General features: G+C 38.6%; 1 protein-coding gene across 2 annotated transcripts in view; it reads left to right on the top strand.

Moving 5' to 3' along the window:
* Positions 1-13,072, top strand: part of LOC308111472 (GDNF family receptor alpha-4-like) — a 66,865-nt gene extending 53,793 nt beyond the window's left edge. For both annotated transcript variants that reach the window (XM_080466384.1, XM_080466383.1), the window contains 5 exons: positions 2,873-3,218; positions 3,898-4,007; positions 4,828-4,962; positions 10,517-10,677; positions 11,884-13,072. In XM_080466384.1, coding sequence (XP_080322510.1) covers positions 2,873-3,218; positions 3,898-4,007; positions 4,828-4,962; positions 10,517-10,677; positions 11,884-12,027 — 896 coding nt within the window. In that variant the 3' untranslated portion in view covers positions 12,028-13,072. The remainder of the gene's footprint in view (positions 1-2,872; positions 3,219-3,897; positions 4,008-4,827; positions 4,963-10,516; positions 10,678-11,883) is intronic.
* The last annotated feature ends 14,458 nt before the right edge of the window (positions 13,073-27,530 follow it).

Here is a 27,530-nt window from a genome sequence, read left to right as displayed (position 1 = left end):
AAGACAAACAGATGGCTCCTACTGCCTCCTCCCAGCCACATTTCCTTCCATCTCCAGATAACTCCAGTCGCCAAAATGATATATTTGTCTTCACATCATTTGATGGCAACAGACTTGATTCAAACTCAGATGAAAACACAATCCATGAACATTGATGCATTCCAATGGACTTTTTTTTTATATATATATATATATATACTCGTGGCTTATAACGAATGGATATTCCAATTATTGACCCCGGGCATCATGTATTAAACATTGCTTAGGATTCCTACTAAAAGCTGAAAATGGCGTGCACCAAAAAATATTTGGATCGGTAAAACTGTGCGTACGCACATCTGCACACATTTTCCTTTTATAGATCCCAGTCTACCTGGAAGGTTACGCAGGTCATATCCCACCCTCAACACGCCGACTTTCTACCATAAATGGTCAATGCAAAGTGCCTCGTCAATAGTTTTGCATCTCAATCAGCCTCTTGATCGCCGACATTTGATGCTAAATCCTGACAGAAAAAAAGAGATGAGTCTGGCTTCAATTCTCCACCTCACAATCAGCACCACCAGGTTCCCCGTCTCCAAAATGTGGGTGCGCAAGGTTCAAAGTTTGCGTACCGGTGCACACATTCTCCCGCAAAGTTTATTTTTTTAGATCACAAACTTTGCGTGGGAAGTGGCGTACGCATCTTTCAAGGCCTGTTTTGTGCTTCAGCAAGCTTTATAAATGAGGCCCCTGATTGTTAAAGCACAAATAATGCAACTATAACACATTATTTGAATGCTATATATGGTAAATGGATTTCAATTTTATAGTCCTTTTTTTACTGCTTGAGCAGTCCCAAAGTCTTTACATGATGAATCACATTCACCCATTCACACACACATTCATACTGCAATGGAGGCAGTCGCCATGCAAGGTAACTAATAAAACTAATAAAATAAATGTCATGCTCAGGCTCGTCGGTTGAGCTGTCATTTTACAGGCGTTTTAAACAGGAGTATTCAAACAAGTTAAAAAGAGATGCATTAATCAACAGTGTTAGTCTGACCTCAATGCATGTGATATCAAACAATTAGCATAAACTTCTCACAGAGGTTTGAGTGATCTGGGGTGCACCACGCCCGTTATTCACTAAATCAATAGCGTGTTACATGAGACTCATGCTCAGTGCGTCCTGTTGGCAGATCAGTTTTCACACATCTATGGAACAATATCGTGTTTCATCCATTTCTATACGTGCAAAGCTTTAGTAGATCATGCTCAGAGTTCAGGGCATGTTGGAGGCTGGACACCACACCTGTATATTGTACAGCCAGAGGGGGCACAGGCTCAGACTCACAGGCCCTCAAAGAATCAATGAGAAAACTTTTGATCATATGAATACGAGTGTGTATGATTCATGCAATGCAAGTGCTGTGCTTATAATTTTAAGTTGGCCACTCCACCAGTCACTATCAACAGACTCAGCTCTGCACAGCAAGCCTAGTTTTGTGTGAGGTCCCATTTGGAAAAAATGATAACTGCCCACTCTTGCAATGCAGAAGAGAAATAAATTCTGATCATGGTCTAAACTTTTCTTAAATATCGTTGAAAAACATAGCCCACGGTATTGAGTTTTAGCTTCCCTGTATCAATCACTTGTGAACTTTGAGTTGCATTTCATTGCCTGAACAGTAATATATGAATAAAGATCAATTGATTTTTCCATTTTGTCTTCAAGAAAGATATCTTAGTCAAGTTTTATTTCTATAGCATTTAAAAATCATTCTTGGGAGACCTTTTGTTTGTTTTTCATTCTTCACTTGTATTGACTATTTTGTGGTTCACACTTATTTAGTTCTATTATAACACTGTCAATCATTTGTGAAGCATTTGAAATTGTACTTATCAACATGAAAAATGTGACAGAAGTAGAGTTTAAATTATTGTTTGACTAAGTTATAATTCTGTATGAAATGGTAAAAAAGAAAAAAGGCTTTTCTGTTCAATTCTAATTCACAAATCTTTGCAAAGCCATAATTCACCAGTGTGTCCATGGCATTTGTTGTAAAACTAGAAATATGTTGCATGAAAACAGCTGCCCGGACAACACGTTGCCAAACATCGAAAATCTTTTATTTATTATTGTTAATGAACACGGGTTGCAACTGTTTCACATGTATTTCAAGTGTTTTAATTGGATGAACACACAAGCGTATTTTGAGGAAGAAAGTAAAGAATGACAGGTGTGATCAGACTAAGAACTCTCTCATCACAGCTGGATCATCAGCAGTTTTAATCCAGGCTGTTCTGTGCATGTTCTTCAGTTATTCAGTAAAATCCTAAACCAGAATAAAACAATTTTAACATTGTCAGTTGTGGTATAATATATTTCAGTTTCCATTCAGTGTAAAAATAAAGAAATATCTTGAGTAAAGAATAGCACATGATCGTTCTACTCCGAGTGTTATTTCTTTTTTTGTGATACGATAATGGGAGGCAACTTTACAAACTTAGCTTAAAGGCAATGAATGTTTAAGGGAGCGCATCAGATGATAGGGGCTGTTGAGCCCTTGCATGCACCCACTGAAGCTGCAACCTTGACAGAAAAGGACTAGTGAAAGAATCATTGTTCTGAAGACGGCTCATTTCTCATGTTTGATTTCAAGAAATTCTACTTTTAGAAAAAAAATGGAGACCTCCTATTGAAAGCTGATCTTCAAATCTAAACTATCCTTGTGCTTTAACATGTTTTGATAAAAAGAGATTAGATCTCAGCACAGTTAAGATATACTAACCACTTATTACTTATGCTCTTATAATCAAAACATTTCCATCTAATCTCATTACTTTTCTCATAATATCTTGTTTTTGACCTTCCTTCCTTCCACAGACTCTGACGTTGGCATGACAACTGTGAATCGCTGCCTGGATGCAGCCAAGGCTTGCAATGTGGACGACCTGTGCCAGAAGCTCCGCACAGAATATGTCTCAGCTTGTATCAAACTCACTGCCAAGTCAGGCCTGTGCAACCGGCCGAAATGCAACAGGGCCCTGCGCAGGTTCTTTGACCGGGTTCCTGCCGACTACACGCACGAGCTGCTCTTCTGCCCCTGCACCGACACGGCGTGTGCAGAACGTCGGCGGCAGACCATCGTTCCCAGCTGCTCGTATGAAAGCGTGGAAAAGCCAAACTGCATCACACAGATGAGGATCTGCAATGCTGACTATGTGTGCAGGTTAAAAAAGAACTAAATAAATCTCAGCAATCTCCTCTGGATACAGTAACATTTTGCAATAATCCGATTATACTACTCAGTTTATTTTGTTTTTAATGATCCACATGCTTTCTCACTGCTTCCTAAACCAGCCGATGTAATGTTTGATCCTTCCCACGTTATCCCAGAAATCCTCAGACACAGATTTGACATGAACTCACCGTACATATTTGGGGTCGGTGCTGTTCAATATTATGGCATCTTGAAACCAAATAAACAGCCACTCAATCAACAAAATGGCCCGCTGCTTTACCCTAAAGCTTTCTACCACCATTGGTTAGAACACCCCAGAGAGCCTGTTGGAATAACACATTAAATATTTAGCACAGATAAAGAGCCAGATGGATCAGAGTTATCGCTCATTGCTATCTCTGGTCATGGCCATTATTTTTCCAAAGCCCCATTACACTCAGAGGGCTTTACTAATGATCCCAGGTTTGGGGGATGAAATATATTACTCTTTCTATCACATTCACATTACAGTCCAGTGCTTTCAGTCTTTACAATGGCCAACAATGTTTTTTTGTGTCATTTTAGCAAACTCTTAATTAAATTATGAGGAAATAATGAATCTATTTTAAGTAAAAGCAAAAAGTGTGTGATGTGTTTGCTTACTGGTGTCAGTTTTGTTTTTTTGCAGGTCTCGCCTGGCACAGTTCCAGTACGACTGTGAACCCTCCAACACATCTGCCAGCGGCTGCAACCAAGGAAACTACGGAGCCTGCCTCCTCGCCTACACAGGGCTTATAGGTAGGTGCCCACCTGAGATGTACCGCAGAGAGAGAAAATACGTTTAGACAGTGAGATGAAAAAAAAAATTTAATAAAACAGGTGGAGAAGGAAAGAGAGCGTTTGTGAGTGAAGCTTAGTGCCATATGTTGTCCGGGAGAAAGACAGAATAAACGGCAGTGAATGAGGGAACATTACCTTGGAGGGAATTGAATAAACACAAAACTTGTTAAGAGCGAGTGGGAGAATGAAATGAAACTTCTTATTCAAAACCAAAAAGCAAAGTTCAGGATTGTGCAAGATACAAAAGCAAAAAGACCTCAGATTACAGAAAGAAAACAAAAAAACACAGACTCTTTATCCAATGTGGGGTTCAATCTGTTTTATAACAGTCCGTAAAAGAAAAAGAACAGCCACTTCTTTTCCGCACATTGGAAAGAGGAGCTAACCTAATGCATTTCAAGAACCTCAAATGGTGCCCCTCAGCACAAACACACGCTTGGCATTTTCATTCCTGTCTTGTATTTATTAAAGCACTTGAAATCCCACCTCCACTATGTTGGAAGAAAAAAAACCACAACAGCCACAGGAAAGAAAATCTCTGAGCCAAAGACTTTTGTGACCTAAAAAAGAGAAAATTGTGGTATTTTCAGCATCTGTCTATTACCTTATGCGAGCTGGTGTGCAGTCAGTCCATCCTGAAATACCAGAATATTATCGTTGCTTTACATAAGGTCAGTGCAGATAGGAAATGCAGTGTCCATTAATGTTTCAAGAAAAAAAAACTCAAAGGCAAATGAATATTTAATACTGATTGAAGCCCGCTGCTGTGTCTCCACAGGAAGTACGATAACTCCTAACTACGTCGACAACTCCACGTCCAGCGTGGCCCCATGGTGCTCGTGTTCAGCCGGCGGGAGCCAGAGAGACCAGTGTGACAATTTCCTGGGATTTTTCACAGACAACATCTGTCTCAGTGAGTGTCATCGTCTCCGCGTGCTGTTCATTGAATAGGTATCATGTTCACAAAGAAGGATTATTTGTCCATGCTGTTTGAATGCTGATGAAGAATTGTGCTAAAGGCCTCATCCAACTTAGTACTGAGAATTTATATAATTTTTGTTTTTAATCTAGATGCTGAGTGTTCCAAATTTGATTGATGGGCTATTTTAAGCTGATACCTTAGTTTGGCATTGTTGGTAATGCAGAGCTGAGATCCTGCAAAGTTCTCATGCATGAAAGTGGAATAAGCAGAACATAGAAGTTTAATTCAAACAGTCTATGTGATGTAGAATCGGGAAAGTTGAAAATGAGGCATCATACTTCTGTCTCTCCAAAATCAAGAGAAAGACAAACAGACTTGAGATTAAAAAAAAGACAAAGCAACCATCCATCTGTCTTCAATGCAGCTTTATTCGGCAAGAGTTGCAAGCATTAAATCTCCTTGTGGACCAGATAAAAACTTAACTAATTCTCACTCATAATACAAAATTTCTCGTTTTGAAGAAATCTGTGGATGGACACTTCAGTAATCTTGGAGGAAACCATAATGTTTTGCTACAGATTCACCCACAGATGAAAAACTAAATCTAAAACATTAAATCCCCTAAAATATTTGAAAACACAGTTAAGTCTAAATACTGTAAAAACATAAGCATATATAACATATGTCCATCATATACACAAAGAAGACAGAAAGAATGAAACTGAATCAAATAATCTCAGGAAAACTCAAAGTAATAAATACAATCAAACTATTCTGAAGTGGAGTTGTAGATGGTTGTCTCAACCATCTACAGATCCTTTAGCCAAAGGTGAAGGCAGGGGCGGCAGAGCTCACCCTGGTTGACCTTCAGCAGAGGTCAGCCCGAAAAAAACACATGAAAACAAACCAACAAATTCACTGCGCTCACACTCATGCACAATCCACAGTGTTTCATAAATCAGCTTGTCTTTGGACTGTGGGAAAATCAGGCATAAAGACAAGCTGAATGAATGAAATGCTTGTCTATTGGACTTATTGATCATTTCCCCATATTATCATACCTGAGTTGTAAATACAGGCACAGGTATCGTACACATAATAAAACAAATTTTTTGATTTTTGTTTTTCTCATTTGCGTTGATTAACAAGGTAGGAATTAGAACTTAAAGAATCTTGTTGGAATTGTGCCAAATGTGAGATGTTAGATTGACTGGAAAAAGCAAAGGAATCAAGGTTTTGCAGGCAATTAAACAAGTAAATGAAAATCTAAAGTTCATAACTGTAGAGCTAAACCAAACACGGGCTCACAGACACCCTGGTGACTTGTTTGAGGTTTCTACAGTTAATGTCCTCTCTGTAGGCAGGTAAAAGCTTTGAAATGTCCAATTATAAAATGAAACCTCCTAATCCTTTATCACAGTCATTTGCAGAGATAACCTGTAACAGGGGTATATTCAAACAGACTTGATAAGAACGGTAAAGGGAGCTCCGTGGCAGAGGGAGTGACGGCACATACAGTAGCTGTTGGGATTCAGCAGAACAGATGTTTCCCAGCATGCATCAACGCCGGAGGAGTGAGACGTATTGAAATCTGAGATCTTTTTTGCTTTTTGTTGAATCAACAGTGTACTCCCTCGTTCTCGCTCTTTATCACTTGCGCACAAATTGTACTTTCTCATCATTAATATCCTCGTCATGCTGTTTCCTTGGTAATTCCTCCTGGGAGTTCAGAAGACATTTCTACATAAATCATAAGTAAGCAGCCTTGTGACATTTAATATATTTATATTATATTTCCTAAACAAGATGTACTTTCATACTTTTGGTAATTGAAAAATATTAATTATTCTAAGTTATAAAAGCTTTCTTTTTTCTTTTTTAGACATAATTTCACCATAACATGTATTCATGCAGCACTGAGACTTCTAAAAATTAATATCCCTACATACATATATGCCAACACACTGTCAGCAATTTAGAAATCACTCTTAAGATTTACTGTGGGAAAATAAATCTTATTTTACTATTAATAAACATCAACAACTTTTGTTATTACAAATAGGCAACTTTTCACTGCTGACAGGATTTGGCATGAGTCCTTCTCATAACCGTGACTGTTACACTATTTGTGATTAAAACAAAATTACTAGAAAGGAGAGAAATAAAGAAAAATGGTGGCACGTTACAGGATTTCCTCAGTGTGATCGTCCACTCACAGATGTTTGTACCATGACTTGTATTAGTTTCATCCAGGACACAAAGTTCCAGATAATGAAAGTTGGAGTTATATTGGGAAAAAGGAACAGAAGCTCGAACTCTCTGCACTTTCTCACAATTTTCCCAGCAACTGTTTTTGGTTCCTACAGGGTTAGAGTATTCCTGAGTAAAAGAGGTACAATTTAACCATAAATGAAACCAAAAAAAAGAAAAAGAAAAGCACAACACATGTGTGACCTCCATTATTAATGAGGGTAGTATTGAACAACCCTGCCAGCCGTAGATAGGAAAGTTTGGTTGGAAACTTTCTCCATAAGTGATAGCTTTTGTAAGATATTTTATGGTGGGACAGTGGTGGCATACATACACAGATTTTGGTACAATTTGAAAAAAGGACATTAGGATAAGGATTAGGATTAAAACACCACAATGTCAACAAAAGAAAAAATGTAAAAATCATATATATTAATAAAATGTATTCCCAAAATGTTTGAATCAATATTCAGATTAATCTAAAAATAGATTATACACATTTCACATGATATGAATATTAAATAGATTTAGCTGGAAGTCTCATATGAAACATGTTCATACAAAACACAAAACAAACTCTGCAACTTAAACAAGATAAATAATGCTCTGGATAGCAGCTTACTCATATGTTCTCCTGTTTATTGCTTTTTCTTACTCACAGTATTGTGGCGAAACATCTACCAGAGGTCACTGTATTCACTCAGAATCCTTCATAAGGGAACAATATAAATCATTCATAATGTTGCTATATAACAGTGAGTACAATTTTGTGTCATTTGTGATTTTTTTTTATGGCTCAAGCAATCTAATACTGCATAATATAGCGAAACTGTTTGATCAGCCAAGAAAAGTTTATATTTCCATTTGTATGGTAAGACAGTGGAACATGTTTCATCAAGATCTTCATGTTAAAACATCAAACACTGTAAAATCAAATATAGAAACACATGATCTAAAGAGACAAAGGATGGCTGGGATTGTTCTCGGCACCACTGTTTTGGTTTTATCACCAATATTTCTTTCAAATCTTTCATGAGTAATTGGGCTATTTTGAAGAACATTGCCCCACTAAGTTCTACAGAGATGAGATACTGTTGGAGCCTCACTGTGGTAAAGTCGACAAAAAGAGCAGTGGCGCATATTTATGTCTTGAAACACGGCTGGAAATAACCGTGTGGCAGGCAAAGCTGTATGAGACGTGTACATTTTGTTCGGCGAGAACATTTTAACAACTGAGTTGCTTTTCTGATAAAGTCTAGATACAAAAACAGAAGCAACTATCTGATCTCAGGCTAAACAGTCGTTCTCAAGACTGACTGATAGGCGTGGAAATAGATACAGTACATTGTGTATGCATGCATGAAAAGGGGAATACTTAGATACTTGTCCGATCTGCTCCGGCCGTACACTCCCTCGCTCTCTCAGGTCGGCAGATCAGTCATTGTTGTTTGTCCCTCAGACCAAGAGGAAGCAGAGAATCGATCCTGCCTTTTCAGTCGGAGCCCCAAAATTGTGGAATGACTTTCCTCTGCACATCAAACAGGCCAACTCACTTCCTGTTTTTAAAACCTCTCTAAAAACTCACTTTTTCTCTTTGGCTTTTAACTCAGTCTGAGAGGTTGACTTTTATTGTTTTTACAGTTTTAGTTGTTTTTATTATTCTTCATTGTTTTTATTATGTGTTGTTAATTAATTTAATTTTTAATTATTTTTTATCTGCTCCTGTCTGTGTACAGCACTTTGGCCAACTGTGTTGTTTTAAAGTGCTCTATAAATACAGCTGAGTTGAGTTGAGTAGAATAGAGTAGAGGAATCCCATAGACACACAGGGAGAACATGCAAACTCCACACAGACGGTTGACCACAACAACACCATGCGACCCGAACCACTCCCATAATGCTTTTGTCTGCTACGTTGGACATTTTTCACATGATTCTTCCTCCAGCTTTATTTGGATGGGCAGAAGTATTGAAGATGGATTTGTCGGCTCAACTAATTGAACTTGCAAGTCTTTTAAAACAGCAAGAACAAAATGTCATTTTCAAGTCTTTTTGACGAGACGGGCTGAGCCAATGCAATTTTTATTTTAAAAAAAACCATGCATGTAGTGTGACACACAGAACTCAGTGGAATGTAATCTGATGTGCATTTTACATGGACACTGATCAGATTATAACGAAGATTAAACCACCTCCTTCAATCTAATGGTAATTCCAAGCGGATAGGGCCAATCTAATCTGATAGAAGTGGATGCTGATTTAGAAACACCATCAAGTACAGCAAGAGATTTCAATCATTCAAGATCGTTTTACCAAAAGAGAAAGGGTGAAATTTGATGTGAAAATACTCCAATTATCATTTTTGATGAGCATTTGTGGTAAATAAAGAGCAAAATAAAAATTGGCCCACTGACACCAGATGAAAACTGTTGAAATGTATTTGTTTATTTCTTGAGGCCTTGCGTCACCCTACAGTTAAGAAGGATTTTCTCTTACAAACAACAACTTCCTGCTACTTGTCAGCATGTTTTCCGATAGTTACTGTAACAGAGAGAAACGGCATTTCGAAACGCTGCATGTCCTGTACATATTGTAGTATCGATAACAAATCTGACTTTGACTTTGACTAACTGTTTTCTGACGCGCAAGAGAAAATATTCACAGTCACTTCAAATCGCTGTCACTAATGACGGCTATGTTTAATCCCACATTCTGGCATCCTGCTATTCAACTGTGCCTTCCTCATTCTCTGCTGTGCTTCCTTGTTTCCATACTAATTCTCACCGAAACATTTCTCCTCTTATGTCTCTCCTGACCTCTGGTCTGGAGTGTGAATAATTAATGTTCTTATTACTGACCTCTGTCAGTGCATGGCTGTCACGCCTGCTGTACATAGTGATTATGTTTGCTTGGTGTGTGTAGCGAGGTGAATCTCTGGCCAGTCTTTCCTCGGGCCCCCTGCCTGGAAAAGATACAGAGAGGTCTCAGAATTATTTGGCCAGTGCCAATGGTCCAAGAGCTAATGAGGTCGATGTGGAGAGGCAGGTGCAGTTTGGATACTTGAAGAGAATACTGATCATTTTCTGTTTTTTTTCTTCTTTTTCTTCTTCTTCTTCCTCTGCTGACCAAATGCACCACAGACACTTATAGAAAATGTACAATTCAGAACTGGAGGCCTCTCTCCAGACTGAATAACACATGAATGTCATTCAGTGAAAACATATCAAGTTGGTGATGCTGAAGTATTATAAAAATATATGTTTTGCTGTGTGTCCTGCTGTGTTTCATGGTTCAGGGAATGCACTCATGACTTTTGGGAGTGAGTCAGATCAGCAGCCGACTCCCAGCCAGTACAGCACGCCCAGCCACAGCGGCAGAGAAAACCGGAGCACCACTTCTCCTCCAGAAACCATAGAAACTATGAGGAGCATGCTGGATACAATGATACCAACACAGGTGGGCACTTTCATCGTCACGGTCACAGTTTTCTGCAGTGGCCTCACACTCAGAAATGAACCTTTTCTGCTATCAGAAAACACTCGACTCAGACATGGAATGATAATTTATTTTCCATTTGTGATGCAACTCAATGGAAAGCACTGAAAATAGGGCAAATAAGTGTGTCGAATATATTGATTTACTCGTGTGAAAGCAGCTATTGTGGGACCACCTTATAGATACAGTAATGGAAGCAATGTTGCTGTCAGATAAATACTGATTCAGTCTACAAGACATTCATAACAAGGTGAAACCAACAGTGTGTACTTGACTTGTGTCCATATGTGCTGCTCATGTTACACTTTCAAATCCTACATCTGGACCACAATAGAAAACCCTAGGGTAACTATCATACAGTCAAAAACTAAAATAAAGTTGTTCTGTGGTATCTATAAGCATCATGCAAACAAATACAAACTGAATTAAAAAGTAAAAACAGAACACTGCAGTGTGTTGCTGCTCCTAACACACAGTTTGCATAATCACAAATTGTTAAAGTAAATCTGAATTTGGTAGAGAGCAAATGACTGGATCAAGATATAGCAAGACAGCAAGAGATCCTGATAGCATGATACACTGGAAGATAGCAAAAAATAAACAGAGATGGTAAAATAAAACCAGGAGACGGTGAGATGCACAGCAACAGAGCAACATCTGCATAAGGACTGACGCCTACATTGAGAAAACGGCAGCTTATCTTTCAAGACATGAAAGCTGAAGGTTACTGCTTTTATAAACCTTTTTTTGTCCTTGCTCTTTCCTCACAAGTGTTTTCACTCACTTATTTAGAAATCCATCACCAGTTCAGTAAATATGACACGAGTTTTATTAGTATTCTGCTTTCCATTAAAGAATTAAATAATGTGTGTACTTTACGTTTTTATAAATTTTAACTAATACATCATAAAACAGAATTTTACATTTTTGTGCAAAATTAACAATTAGCCAAAAGGTTTTGCAACACGTATTTAGCATTAGGTGTGGCATGTTTTTCACCTTTATTATTGTCAGCCTTCAGTTCCAAGGTGCATTCTGGGATATAATACCACTGACTTGCATGGGCAATAATGACCACCTCAAACTCAAAAAAACTATTTGTAAGACATTCAGCTTTATTGAAACGAGATTGAAACAGCCATGAATGATGTCTTTGTCTCCTGTCAGCCTCTAGGGAATGAACTACTGGTGGGTCACTCTACTCTGCCGTCTGACCGCCTCCAAAACTCTGCATCACCTCACAGTCTAATGCTCCAAGCTGCCTTCGGCCTTCTGTTGTTGCTCCTCCATCTCCTCAACAACGGACTCTAAGGACTGCAACAACGTGTACTAAAGACCTTCCTAATTCCAAGCAGATGGGAGGACCCGAGCAGTTTATAGGAAAAAAAGGACCATGTGGCCGTAATTCCTCCTGCTAAATATGTACAGCGATTCAGTTTTTCTATTTTTGTGTCTAAATAGTCAGATTCCACCTGCCAGTCCTCTCGCTCAGTGCGTGGGAGCCTCGTGCGGGCTGACTCCTCACCACACTACAACTGTACATTAATGTCGCAATCAAGTCAAGCTGAAATGAAGTTATTTGTGGATGAACCCAGCTTCGGGCTATCCAGCTGTATATGTATTCAAAGCTACGATGAAAATAATAATGCAGATGTGTATGACACAAAGACATAACGTATGTACCTGTTGTTTGAAATTGAAGCCAGTAAGCTTTGTTTCTACTTTGCCCTCTGCATTACGTGTACAGAAAGAAGCAGAAGACTACAGGACTGCTTTCCACAAATGACTGTAAGAGGACCAATACTTCTGACCAATCCTGGAAAAGTGAACACAACAGAGCTTAATTTTGCTTGGACATCTCGGACCGATGCACCATGTCCAGCAGGACTATAAAGAGGAATTGTGGCCAACCAGAGTACATACAAAAACTCTTCATCATCATCATTTCCATTGACACTGGAGAACTCAAACTCTCTTTAACTTTCCATTCGATATCGCTGAAGCTACAAAAACTGCTGATTGAAAATATAAGTCCTTGGTCTTTATCAGAAAAGACACAAGTTATTGGACAGAAAAGCAGTAACTCTTCACCTGTTGCTGCTGCGCTAGGTGTTTGTGAGCGTCGTACTCTTTTATTTCTCATTGTGTATGTGAACATTGCCATAAAGGAGCTCAGACTTGAGAAGCAAGCGGATGATTTACTAAGTGTTGCCAACTCTTGTACGAAGCCTGTTTGTGCTTTGACAGTAACGACTGATTCAGTATTTTCTGCTCATGGCCACAAGCCGGGAAATACTGAACAGGACCAGAGGTGCTGCAAATAAACGTTCTCAGATCATCGTGTGAACATATTAGCATCATGTAGTCTTTTTTTGTTTGGGTTTTTTTGTTACTGAAGTTATTGCTCTCTGGTCACATTTCTGAGGGCAACAAACAAGAAAAGTGTTCTCAACAAAGTCCAGCCAAATGGTTTTAAGAGAGAGTATAACAGGATTTATAGCTTAATCCAGCCAACTGTGACCTCGTCTGATCTGCCATAACTGGCTGCCCTTTGTTTACTGGACTCAAAGTCCTTTACAGCCGATAAAAACATTTTGTGCACCACTCAGGCAGCGTTGCACTTGTCCAGAAGAGTTACTTGGATGGGCTGTGCATGCATTCATGTTTTACTAGATGTGAGAAAGACAAACCTGATGTAAAGTAAGTTACGGTTCACCTCACAGTCGGCTGTGTCTTTGGATCAGGTTGTGAACTTAAAAAATGAAGCTACCTATAAACCTCCTGTCAGAAATGTGCGGAAGTAATAATCCATGGTAGTTATACAAGATCAATTTATTAAATGTCATATACATTATTAAAGCAGGCCGATAGCAGAGAAAATCAGTCATAGCATCTAATAAGAATAACAATCATAATTTTTTCTTGGGAAAATTCCAAATTGAAAGAACTTGATGTTGAATTCTTACCAAAGCTATGAGATCATGACCCTTTTGATCTAATATTAGTTCTGATTATTTCTGAAGACATATTTTAAACCATAAATGGCAATATTGTGAAAAGATTGTTTTTGTTTAAAGTACCAAACACAAGTAAGCATATCAAAAAACATCAGACCTTTCCAGGTCTGATTGTCTGAGATTTGTTGGTTCCAATGTGAAGATGATTCAGCTTCAAAACCCAAACATGCTTTTTGTTTTGGGGGGACGTTTTTAACAATGAAACATAATCATTGTTACATTGCAAAGGTCAAATCATCATGACAAAAAGTTAAAAGTCAAAGACTTTGTACCAAATCACAATAATACATAAATTACATATAATAATAATGCATATATTACAATAATAAAGTAACGCAGCAACCAAAGTTCAGTGCAATTCATCAGTCAACATGTAAGTAGATACAAAGCCTAGTCACACACACACACACACACGCACGCACGCACGCACGCACGCACGCACACACACACACACACACACACACACACACACACACACACACACACACACACCATTATCATTACTCATTTTTTGTGATGTCCAGAGGTCTGTTTTAAGATATGTCATCATGAATCCATGTTCATTTTGACATCAGATTATTTCTGTTAATAAAATGGTACACTAGCAGATTGGCATGTAAAACTTAATAATAATTTATTAAATTATTGGTTGCCACACTTCATTTCTTTCTTTAAAATCCATCCACTTTTTTTTTATGCCCACTTTATTTAATACCCACTTTTTTAGTCAGATAGCCACACACACAGGTATAGACAATCCATAGTAATTATTTAACCTAACAAGCATATGTTTGGATTGTGGGAAGAAGCTGGAGAACCTGAACAAAGCGCACACATCCACTGGGAGAAGATGCAAACTTAAACACAGAAAAGCCAGCAAAAGCCTGGTCTCATCCCAAAGATGTTCTTGCAGCTAATCCTACACCACTTGAACCAACTCTAATCAATATCACTCATGCTAAGCTGTCTAAATAAGATTATTGATTAATTTACTGCAGAGGTGGATTGTGGTGCTCAAACAACAATGTACAGTTTCCAGCTGCAACAGTTGTGAAAAGAAAACCCTGTTTGTATGAAATCTCAGACAGAAGTGGGAACAAAGCTTTTGCATAGCAGTTTTTTTTAAGCAGATTCTGCACAAATACTGGAGAGGAAACTGAGAGAAATGGGACTCAGAACAAAAACAATGTAGATGGAGTCTACAATGCTCTCTTTTGAAAGTGAGTAAAAAAAATTAACAACTTGTTTGTATATTTCTACACTGTTAGTGGAATCACCCAGAGCCGTGACTTCTAAAACAGAGCATCAATGTAAGAAAGAGTGCTGATTTTACTGCGAGTGTGAAGGGAAACTGTTGCTGTGATGAATGTGAATGTTCAGAAAATGCTCCATTCAGCTGATTTATACCAGACTCATTACTCCAAGAGTCACACATTTTCATTTTCATTGTGCAGCATTCTGTAAAAAAAACAAGCATTGCTGAAAATCATCTCTTTATTTCTTATAGCCCATGATAACATTTGTCAAATTGGAGTTTTACTCTCATAAAAATCACTCACTAGAGATAAAACAACATTAGTATGAAAGCTGAAAATTCCCCAAAGAAGCTCATTGAATATGCAAAGTTTTTGCAACTTAATTTCCACATTCGTGTTTCATCAAGGTCAAATTCAGTCCAATCATAACATACTGTATATAATTGCTAATAAAACTCCATTCAATAAGATTTGTTCCCATGAATGCATATTTCTTTATGAAAGCAGACATAAAATAAATTAAAAAAGCATGAATAAAACAAAAAATTAGGGCATCTATGATAAGTAATCTTGTTGAGGTTCTGTTTCCTGAAACTGAGGAGAATACAGTCAATTGTGGCCCGAATTTCCACATCAAGTAGAAATGGTCATAATTCCTCTCATTTGAATGCTGGCTGACCCGCCGCTCACAGTAGATCGCTGTGAGAGTTGTAAGTTTGGGAAGTTGAAGCAGTTGGCATTTACAATATGGTCACCGCACCTGTTGTAATAATTTTGGCTGTCACAATATTAGAATTTCATTTCATTATTGTGGGGAACAAATATCACAGTAACTATATTAGCCCAATATGAATGGAAGGTTAATAATTACACAAATTATTTTGGATATTGAATGCATCAGTAAAAGAGCAAAAAACAAACATTTCTGTGTCTGAATTAAATATTCACTCCAACCTCCACAGGACTTTATCTACCGTCTGTCTGACTACAGCCACTGTTTACGCTCTCCAGCTATCAAGGCGAGCCGGCAACAAAGCCTAAAAGTTTCTACCTCCTGGATCAATCTCTGGTGCAGCTCACTGGGCCTGACAATGGAGTATTTCTTAAAGTGACACTAACTCACTCTCTGAGTTATATTGTATAGGTGGTCATGTTGTATAGATTCCATCCTTTAGCAAATACTTTCATTTGACCTTTTTGGCAAACTGGCGTGTCGTCCAGTTAATGACTCAACTAATAGAAGCTGAAAAATCTCCTACAGGCCATTTACGTTGTTAATGCTTATAGTCTTGCTGTCATCATCAGCCAATTCTGAGAAAACTGACACTTTCCTTTTACAGAAAGGCTGGAGGCAGGTGTGAAAGTGAAACAGAAGGTGACACATGCACGTTCAAGTGACACTGGATCACATGTACAATATTGTGACATGCACATTTCATTTAACACATTAACAAGTTTATTAATACCGAATTTAATGCAAAAGCCTGGGGTTAATGCTAACTGCTCTATTCTGTGGCAATAGACGCAACTTTCAAAGATTTACAGGCTGCTGTCAACACTAAATGCGGCAACACATTGCCAACCCACTTTTTCTGCTTTGGAGTTTAAGGTTCTCCCTTGCAAGCAGGATTTGTTATATTGTGGCTGGTATTGGGGCCAGACTTGTCTTGCCTTATCTTGCAAGATTTTAACTTATTTGGACGTCTCATCTCTTTATGTATTTGTACGTATTATCTTAAGGAAGAATTATTTTTGTTCAATTCTGTTACGGCTGGCCAGAAACTGCACCAAATGAGAAATAAATGAACCAAACCCCTTGTGTGAGTATTTTAGTAACAGTCTGGATTAAAGTAAGTCAGATTTTTGGTTGTTTTTACAAAAGATAGGCTGTAAGTCCAATAATATATTTATTTACAGCACCGAATAAATGAAAACAAATGAAAATACAAAAATTTTCATACGTAGAATCTATGGAGAACATAGCCTATAATTTATTAGGAAGACATTTCCATCAACATGCATACATAAAACTGAAGTGGTATTTGCAGGAATAATTGAGAGGAAATTCTACTGAAAGAGTACTACTTTTACTGAACTTAAAATATTTCATATTAAATAACACAAAGTGCTCACTTAGCTTATGCAAGGAGATAATGGATGATTAAAATGAATTCCCACCGTTATCCAGTGAGGGATTTAAAATAGACAGACTCAAACAAATATGAAAGCAGCTGTTTGTATATAAATATGTATTAATGACATGATTTCTGATCATTCGGGTGAAGTTATTTCAAAACACCACATGCTGGTAGAGGGGATATCCATCATACTGCCTATAAGTGGCAAAATGAGTGTTAAATCCACAGTGCGAACTCCAACACTGGCTGAATCTTTTATGCTGTGAGGTTTGTGTGGACTCGTTTGGTGAGGCGTATGCTTTTCAAACATTAATGACACCAATCTGAACGAGCACTGCTGGCTTTCCCAGGGTTCAGTTTCAGATTTATTATGATTTAGTGTTCAGCTTTGTTGGAGGCTCAATTTGAAGTAAAAAAAAAAGAAGAAAAATCAAAAAGAAAAAAATAATAATTTACAGAAAGGATGGCTCACTGCTTATTTGGGTTATCTGTGCTGGATGGAGGAGCTGCCGGGTGAAATGGCCGGATAAAACATCCTGAAACACAAAACAAAGGAAAGAAATATAGTGTTTTACTCGGCTTCTTTCTGCTTCATTCCTTTCTAATATGACCTAGATTTTCTATAACTTTTTGTGAGTATCACCTCATTCACCCCCACTGCCCTTGCTCTTCTATTCCTTGCAGTTTATACCCAACGGTGGCTGTGAATCCAATAACAATCAATAGCAACAATGAAATGCGACTCCAGGGATTTAAAACCTCTCATCAGTGACTACCGGATAATTTTCACTGCAACATATCAAAACACACTTTCACCGCTGGTATTTTCAGACTCTGTGTGGCTCCCATGTCTTATGTTTGCACAATAGAAGAAAGATTGATTCCACCCAATAATTAATTTACACACAGCAGGAACGTACCACCAGGTCTCAAGAAACATATCAGCTTAATTTTCTCACAGTGTTCTTCACAACATGCCTTTAAACAGCTGTTAAATAACGTCTTTTCAATATTAAGTGTGATTAAATCTCACTGTATTCACACAATCTACTCGCTTTTCTTTATTATAATACTGTATCAGTTGCATATAATCGATAACCATTACCAAAGTTAGTGCAGGATGCCAGAAGGAGTTTCAAATCTGTGTCATTCAGTCTGAGTTAAAGTGAGTGATGCAACTTCAGAAAGAAACACTCTCCTTCGCATAAAGTTTCCACAACTGTGCTGTAATGTCACAAATGGAGCAAAGCTTCAATGAAGCCTCCTGAGTGTGTAATAGTGTAGAACAGACAAGATTTTTATAATAGAAGTGAAATTGATTAACACAAAATTGTCATGTAGCACTGCAAAGCAGCAGATGGAGAATAACAGATGTTGAGCCTCACTGCTTCCTAAAAAATAACATTCCCACAGCAGGAAAAATAAATACATTTGACAGTATAAAGTAATTAAATATTTCCCTATATTGCAGACATTTATCTTTATCTTCATAATGTGGAACTTTTTACCAAGTAATGAAATTACAACATACCATCAAACATGATGCTTTGTTATTTCTGACTGTAAGAATAAAGTTAGAACTTCATACTATATTATTGATCAGGGTGGATGGATGGATGGATGGATGGATGGACGGACGGACGGACGGACGGACGGACGGACGGACGGACGGACGGACGGATGGATGGAAGATATGACATCCAAAGTTTGTGTTCCTTCACTTTCACATATTTTTACAGATATCATGATGTCCGAGGTTTAAATGTCTGAGTGTGCAGTATGTAAAATAACCTGCTGTCAATAATCTGATCAGCCAGAATGCAACACATTCTTCATCATATCTATCTTGTTGGGGTTTATTTCTTGTAACTATTAGAAATTCCGTCTGTGAAGGAAAATATTTAGTGAAAAGAGGATGTGATCCCGTCTCCAGCGATTTATTTCGGGGCTCTGATGCCTCACTCATTCGTTTCTGTTCATACTAGTGATTCTGGCTCAGGGGAATAACGTTATTATACTGGACCAAACAGCTGAAACCTGCAGGGTTTATAGAGTGACATAGCTGCCCTCACTAAAATATTCTGTAACCAGACAAGAAGTGCTTCAGTTCCTTATAAAGAAGGAAGTTGTTGAGTTTTCACATGCAGAGAGGTCCAACAAAAAGTGTTAAGAAGTAGGTTGCATTGCAAGTACATCAACAAAGACAATTATTTGTCCTTGTTGATCTTCTGGGCCTCGTCACATCAGGGCTTCCAGCATGCACCGGCATTTCACTGGAAGAGCTCAACTATCTTGAGGTTCTGATTCAAGAGCGATAGGAGGGATGGAGAGATTGGCTGCAGATTTGGACAAGTTTGAAGAGGGAACTAAAGGTGCGTTTACACACGTGCCGTCACGGACAGTCGCTGCCTGTTATTATGCATTACAAGTAAAAGCACAAAACGGTGGCGGATCATCACAAGTCATTACGCACGGTAAACAATATTGTTCTGCGGTGTTACACGCTATTGCATCATCAATAATCATTAATTATACACCATTGCACTTCGTCACTTTCTATCATCATTCTGTCAGAAATGTGGCGAATCTGGAGAATTTGGTTTATACAGTGGTGGATTTTGCTATGAGCGATGTGGGCAGCCGGCCAGGGATCAATCTGTGAAGGAACGCACCGAGCATGAGAGGAAAAGAGAATCCCCCCGTCTCAGATGTGTCTCGTGGAGTGTTCGTCGGGGGCATAACACAAGCCAGGTCCACAACTGGGTATACATATGGCTCCACACACACCTAACCATTGTACCATCAACTGCTGAACAGTTCACATCATTCCAGATCGGACCACATCCAGAGAAATGTCATATCGTTGCACAGAGAGGAGGATGCTGCAGCGAAGCAAATGCTGTCACGCTGTATAACACATCAACAAGCATCACAACTAATCCACACGCTCAGTTGAAAACTTTTTACTTTTTACTTATTGAGGCAAGTGTTGTTATTTTTGGAAGATTTTCTGGCAGCAAAAAACAAGCTCCACCAATATCAGGAATGTCCCACACACGATACGCCCATTTAAGAACCTTATATCTCAATGAGGTTCTTAAGTCACATAAAGAATGTCAGGAATGTGCCAGGAATGACAGGAAAGTGATATTCGTAGCTCATCGTGCTGATGTCTAAAAGCACCTGGGTGAACACTGCCACGACATCACATCTGAGACGGGGTGATTCTCTTTTCCTCTCATGCTCGGTGCGCTCCTTCACAGATTGATCCCTGGGCGGCTGCCCACATCACTCATAGCAAAATCCACCATTGTATAAACCAAATTCTCCAGATTCGCCACATTCCTGACAGATTTGTGACAGAAAGTGACGAGGTGCAATGGCATATATTCAATAATTATTAATGATGCATTAGCGTGTAACACTGCGGAACAATATTGGTGACTGTGCGTAATGACTTGTGATGAGCCGCCACAGTTTCGTGCTTTTACTTGTAACAGATGATAACAGATCCCGACTGTCCGTGACGGCGCATGACGCCTCGGCCCTAAATCGTATCATTCAGGTCAAAATCGTGATACGTAAGAATTGAGATTCGCGCCATTGCTGACTTGTCATCATGATGTGTAAACACACCTTTATTGCTGCACAGTCGCCAAAATGAAGATAATGTGATCCACAACCACTGAAACACTCCAACATTTGTTATTTTCTGTGCAAAAGAACTGATATCCCATTTTTTCAATATGCAGTGATGTGTAATTATGCCAGTATTTTTTTTTTTATCTTGTTTTCAAAAAAATGTATTTGTCCCAATGGATGAGTCCCATAATTCATGGGCTGCAGCAGCAGTAAAAACAGTATGACTTTCACTCTGTGACAAGTGTCTCCATGAGTTCAAAACACTGCTGCATTTTCCTTTTTCTTTTTTGGTGAAAAAAACTCCTCCAGCTGTATGAGTATGTTCACATTTGTCTGCTCACATCTGTGTTTGTACGCGAGTCTGCGTGTTCATGCGTATGTGTGTGGAGCATGTAGGCGTATGTCTGCAGACATCTGTTTCTGTGTCTGTAATCAGTGATTGCCCATGCATGTCTGTTTCTTTGTGAGCATGCCTGAGTGGACAAGCACAAATCTGTCCTGTAAAGGTGATTTCCTGCTTTTAAGTCCGTGTTTGTTTTCCAAAAGGAAGAGGACTCTGTGCCTTCATATATCCGGTGGTGCCAGGTGTATGTGTATATGTGAATGTCAAGGCTCATAATTCACAGTTTTAATTTGTTACAGTCGTCAGGAGCTGCATTACATTAAACAAATCCACTTTCCTCAGCAGGGCCTTGCAGATGGGGAGCAGCTGGACACTAATGACTGCCCACAATTCACCAATCCATCAATGACCTTTACCCCTGAGCGCCACTTCTGGGGTCTCATGGGGGGCTGCTCTATTCCTCCACATATGAAAGTGTTCCAACGGATGTCTTTTTCTGGGCTTTTCCACCTCCTCTAGAGACCCTTCACTGTTACTGCCACTGTATTTCACGTTATGCCGAGTGACCCGTTGTACTCGGTACAGTGTTTTATTTTTCCCGCCTCATCTATCTCAGTGAGTAACAGACACACATCATCGTATCAAAGTGCAGCTGAGCACAAACTGCCTTCTCCAAAATGATTTATGCACTGAATTGTTTCCATCAAAGCTGTAAAAATTACATTTAAAGCAAAGTTTATTGGGGAGTTGTTATGTTACTTTGTTTTTGAAGCATAAATATGATTCAGTGTTAATCCAGAAAACAGTGGAACAAATTACTTTATTCCCCTAAGCTTAACATATAATTGGACTAATTTATTGACCTCAGTCTGCTCTATTTGTATACTTTGATTAAACTACAACACTACAAAAAAGCGCATATTGTATTTATTATATCGATAACAGATCAGATAATGTCATTACATATTTACACACACACACACACACACACACACACACACACACACACACACACACACACACACACACACACACACACACACACACACACACACACACACACACACACACACACACACACACACACACACACACACACACACACACTGTGCACAGAAGATTAGTGAATGTTCCAGTATTTCCATTTTCAAGCATAAAGTCAATGCATCAAAAATCATGTTTATTCTACCTTTTTCTCTCTCATTTTAAAAAAACACCAGTACTCAGTGAAACAAATGTGGAAAATGGGGAATGTAAACTTTTACAGATCTTCAGGGGGATTTTTCTTCTTTTTTTTTTAAACTACAGTTAAATGAATTATTAGGATATAATATGACTTTTCATCACATACAAAATAGTCAATAATAGTGGTTACTTTGTCCTGACTTAAAACCAACAGGATTGTTTTTTCTGGTAATATTCTACAATGAGTATCTTAAATGTTCCATCTTCCGGGTATTTCAACGAGAAGAGAAACCTGCAAAGTAATGCTCACTGAGGTAAACACAGTTCGTCTTGAAGTTTCATCAGCCTCCGATATGAAGAGGAGGCCATTGTCTTCTCCGGTTTCCTCACCACTAGTTGTAAGCTGAAGCTAGGAAAGCTGACAAGTAGAAAGTCCCTGTGGATTAACATCTGAAAGACTTGTGGCTCTATACTTTCTTTTCCGAGTTTAAAATTGAGCTTCGAATCTAACTCCTTCCTCCGTTCTTCATGACTCAACATTGGGACTCAGATTACAAGTTTACACTTTGCATTAGACGTTTATGGACCTGCAGCAGAAACTGTAAAACAATTCTCATCTCCTGCCGCTCACCTTAGTACGAGCTATTCTCTGTACTATCCATCTACTCAATGGACACAACACAGGAGGCAACTTCTCTAATAACATATACTTTTGTGTTTCTGAAAAACCACAATACACGTGCTTTGTTGCCTTGTGACTAAGAATTTATGTAGCACCTGTTCTATTCAACCAAGTGGTTCAACCAACACATCTATAAATCTAAGGTCGTCTCTTGACGCTCCACCCTGCTGCAGACAGACACTCCCACACTTTAATCAACCTTCAAAGACATGCCCACATTTTTAGCACATCACTTACTGAGGCTGGGTCGCTTGAGGTCTTTTCAATCATGTCTCCAAGTGTGTTACGATTCTGAGCAAAACAGTTGTGCTTTTAACTGCGCTGCCTGTTATTTACTTGCAGGATGTTAGTCTTATCTTTCCTTTGCTATTCGCTATTGAGCACAAAACATACAGGGTGTTTGTCAGAGCTTTTTCACGAGGCTTGAAATCAGACCGTAAAGCCAAACAATATTTCGAAAAACACTAAAATGCCCGACTGAGCTGAAGGAAGTTGCTGAGTCAGGTGGAATTTTGCTTGGTTTATCACTTCAAGCAATATTTCTTAGTTCACGTGTACTCCTTTGATCTCTGGTACATTTCTTGAACAGCTGTAATTATAGAATGTTTTGCAGTTTGTGCAGAGGAATTTCTCAGAAGGTGCGATTGGAGATTTTAAAAATGCCTAACATGAACACAACAAATCTACTCTTTAAAAATATCTGCAAACCAAGTTCTTAAAGTTGCTTATGAATGAATGTTTAAAGGATTCTTCTTCTTTATTGCAGCCTGAAATTCATGCTGGGAGCATGGCAGGTTGTCGATAGTCATAATAGTTTGATAGAGCATAACATGTAAGAAGTTGGCACCCACACCGATGGAAAGCATCTGAAAATATCAGAAGAGCAGTGGGTTCCAGACTGTTCTCACCTCATTCCCTACTGGACCTCTTATTCTGATCTACACGGGATAGAAAATAGTGTTACTTTTATCTAAATGTGCAGTTATAGCTATAGCTATAGCTCCTGGAAAATCTCAGTCTTCAATACCAGTCCTGCAGTGGCAGTAAGCACCCACCCATCGAACATACACACCCCACCCCACCCCACCCCACCCCTCCACCCCCCAACAAAATATAATCTATACTCCTGATAGTGTGATACTCGTACAGTGAGAAACTACTGATAAGCCAGCTGGCAGCTCTGCACTTCTCACCCTTTTTGACATTTGAAAAATGCCAGCCCAAATCATCTCTGGGTTTAAATCACATCCCACAACCATGAAGACACTGTCGCCCTATAATCTCTCTCATACAGCCGTTTTATGCCAGGAAATTAGTGCATAGTGGTCGAATTTCAAATATGAATAAGAATTGTTAAAGCCACACACACACACACACACACACACACACACACACACACACACACACACACACACACACACACACACACGCACACACACACACGCATGCACGCACGCACACACACACACACACGCACACACACACACACACACACACACACACACACACACACACACACACACACACACACACACACACACAATAAACACGAGTTTTTCAAAATATGCATTTTAAGGGTTGAAGAAATCAGAAATCAGAGAAGTGGAAGATTCTTTCCAACTCTGAGTCTGAGGGGAAACAATGGTGCAGATATGATCTCAGATTACACTTCATGTCCAGAGATATCAGGTTGGTAATGTCTGGTTTTGAAATTTTTTTTTTTTAAATGATTTAAATGTGAACATTTTCAGGATGAATTTAAAGTGTTCTGTACTGAAACAAGGGTGAAAAGGTGCAATTGATGTTTACAGCTTTTCATGCTATTATGGTATGGATGTAGCGTGTGGCTCCTGAACTAAAATGAGTTTTACATTTCTGATTTAAACTACAGTAGAAAAAAGGAAATATGCAGAAAACCACATAAATAATCATATATCTAATAAAGAAAAAAAATCCATGCAAATAATTAAGAAAATTGTAACACCAGTTTTTATGTCATTGTAAAGAGAAGCTCACGTTTCTCACTAATCTGCTGTTCTTTCCATAAAAAAACAAAACCTCTGAGATGTCAACTCATATTGTGTATCTATCAGTAAAAAAGAATAAAAGACAAACCATGATAGTTTTACACAAGAGACCTCTATTTTCCAGAGTTGGATTTTTAGCTGTTTCATGTAATTTCTCTTAAAAATGCAAGACAGGGTATGAAGAAAGGTCCTATAAATAGTCAAGCTGAGCTGAAGTGCAATAATTGAATGAAAGCCTTCACCCATGATTCTTCTCATGAGAGCTAATTGGCTGAAATTAGATTTTCACTTTAAAAACAACCTGACCAAAGAGAGGCGCACTCATTGGTGCAATTAACTGGATGACCTGAACTGAAGAAACGCCAACATACAAAATTCAAAATAAAACCCTCAACATTTAACAACACTTGTGTGGTTAATATGCATTGAAATGACTTTACAACAAAGTTTGTATAAAGTAGTGGATTACAATCTGGGGTTCAGGGACACACTTACTTCACTACAGCCTTTCTGTTGCTATTAAATTCAACAGGCCAGATCTTCTAATTTAAACCAGTTCAAGTGCCTCATTACACAGTGCACTGCTACACTATTATAAATTCATCCAACCTCTATATGTGCTTTTTAAACTTTGGCTGGAGCCAGTCCTTGGTCCAAATAGAAGTTGTGATTTTCTGGTACCACAACTGTACTGCATTAATATTCATATCTCGTATTAATCCTGAGCTGCTCGTATACAAGCATTAAAATGAGTTCACATTCCTGATGAGTGAAAGTCTTGACCTCGGACAAATTTGCTGACGGGTAATCTTTCTGAGCATTTCTATTTGTATTTCTGCTCCATTGCTGAATAAGACATTCTGAAGGCAACAGGCTGGTGGGTGTGCCCTCATGAGGATGTCAGTTCACATCCCCCTCTCATACCAGCCGAGCCCTAACTCAGTCCTGATCATTGCAGTGGAGCCATTCAGGGTAAACCAAGCAAGCAATTTGGCCTGAAGAAAAAACTCTGCACGGGCAAGAGCTCGGTATGTTTTCTGTCTGCCTCTTTCCTTTTCTGCAGACATCCACCAACTGCTGAGCAACATTTCCACAGCTTCAGCTCCAGATGTGAGTAAAGACAAGTCAAGCTTATTGGTACAACATCACATGAATCAGTCAGGCCCAATGAAAGCAGCATCAGTACCCTAGCAACTCACAAAAGCAACATGATTGTAGGTAATTCTGTAGAAATCAAACCACAAGGACCATGACACACTACTGGTTGATTATATAGTGAGGCTCTGAGAACATAGGTTGATAAAATGATTCATACACTGAAGTCCATCCATGCCTCTTCTATATCCCAGTTAGTGTTGTAGGGAAAGAAGCCAATACCAGGCCACATTTAGCATAGTACAGATAATCCATACATCCACATGTACGAAACAACAATACCTTTAAATGGACAGGAAAAGCCAGAAAACCTAAAGCCATGCAATCACAGGTATAACATGCAAATTCTACATAGAAAAGATTGGAAGAGGAGCTGAGGCTTTTATTGTGAGGGATGATTGCTATCTATTTTATTACTAATATGATTTCATTCACTATGGTCTTCATTTAATAGTCGAAACAAAACAGCATTTATTATCATACATGATAAGTTTTGCATGAAAAATATATTTCTAGTGACAGGCTGTTTTGAGAGATTCTAGACTGGGGTGATACCGCCCCCTAATGTTTTACATGGACTATGCAAGTCTCGCTCCTTCACACTCGCATCGCAACCAGTCACCTGACACTGAAACTATATGTGCTGGGAGGACTCCTGTCTGCTTTTGTGCACTGAGACTTGCTGGAGGCCTGATAGACAAGGTCTGAAAGCAGCAGCAGGAACTGAGGCTGTATTGATGCAACTTCCAAGGGCAGCCAGCTGAGAGCCGAGGTACTCCAACATACTCGAAAAAGAAAAGTCATGTGTCATTCAGACTGTGCAGGAATGCCATTTAGAAATGGCAAATGCAAATGTGATTTATTCAGTGTTTTTAATGAACATTGTGTCAGAATGAAACTGAGACCAGCAGCTCTTCTCTTTCATTTCAGTGGATTTCTTTTCACAGACACATTTATTGGCAATTATGGCAACATAATAGAGAATAGACATTATATAGATAGATATTGTTTTCAGCTGAATTGATACATTATCATTGCTACAAACCATTCTTATTTTTATATCTGAATCCATCTATCTATCTATCTATCTATCTATCTATCTATCTATCTATCTATCTATCTATCTATCTATCTATCTATCTATCTATCTATCTATCTATCTATCTATCTATCTATCTATCTATCTATCTATCTATTTCATCCATCCACCGCTGCTTTTTAGCTATCCAAGTTCAACCGTTCAGCTGATTAGTGCTGCCCGGGTGCTTCTGGCCTCTCCACCTCAAAATATGTCACCTATCTGTGACATGGTTTGTTTATTTGTGTAACATTCACAGTTCAGGCTTGCTGTGGTTTCCTGTTCAGACTG

The sequence above is a fragment of the Lipophrys pholis genome, assembly GCF_963383615.2.
Source record: "Lipophrys pholis genome assembly, chromosome: 6".
In the NCBI taxonomy this organism is placed as follows: Eukaryota; Metazoa; Chordata; class Actinopteri; order Blenniiformes; family Blenniidae; genus Lipophrys; species Lipophrys pholis.
The sequence above is the reverse complement of the archived record's forward strand: the minus strand, read 5'-3'. Positions and strand labels throughout refer to the sequence as shown.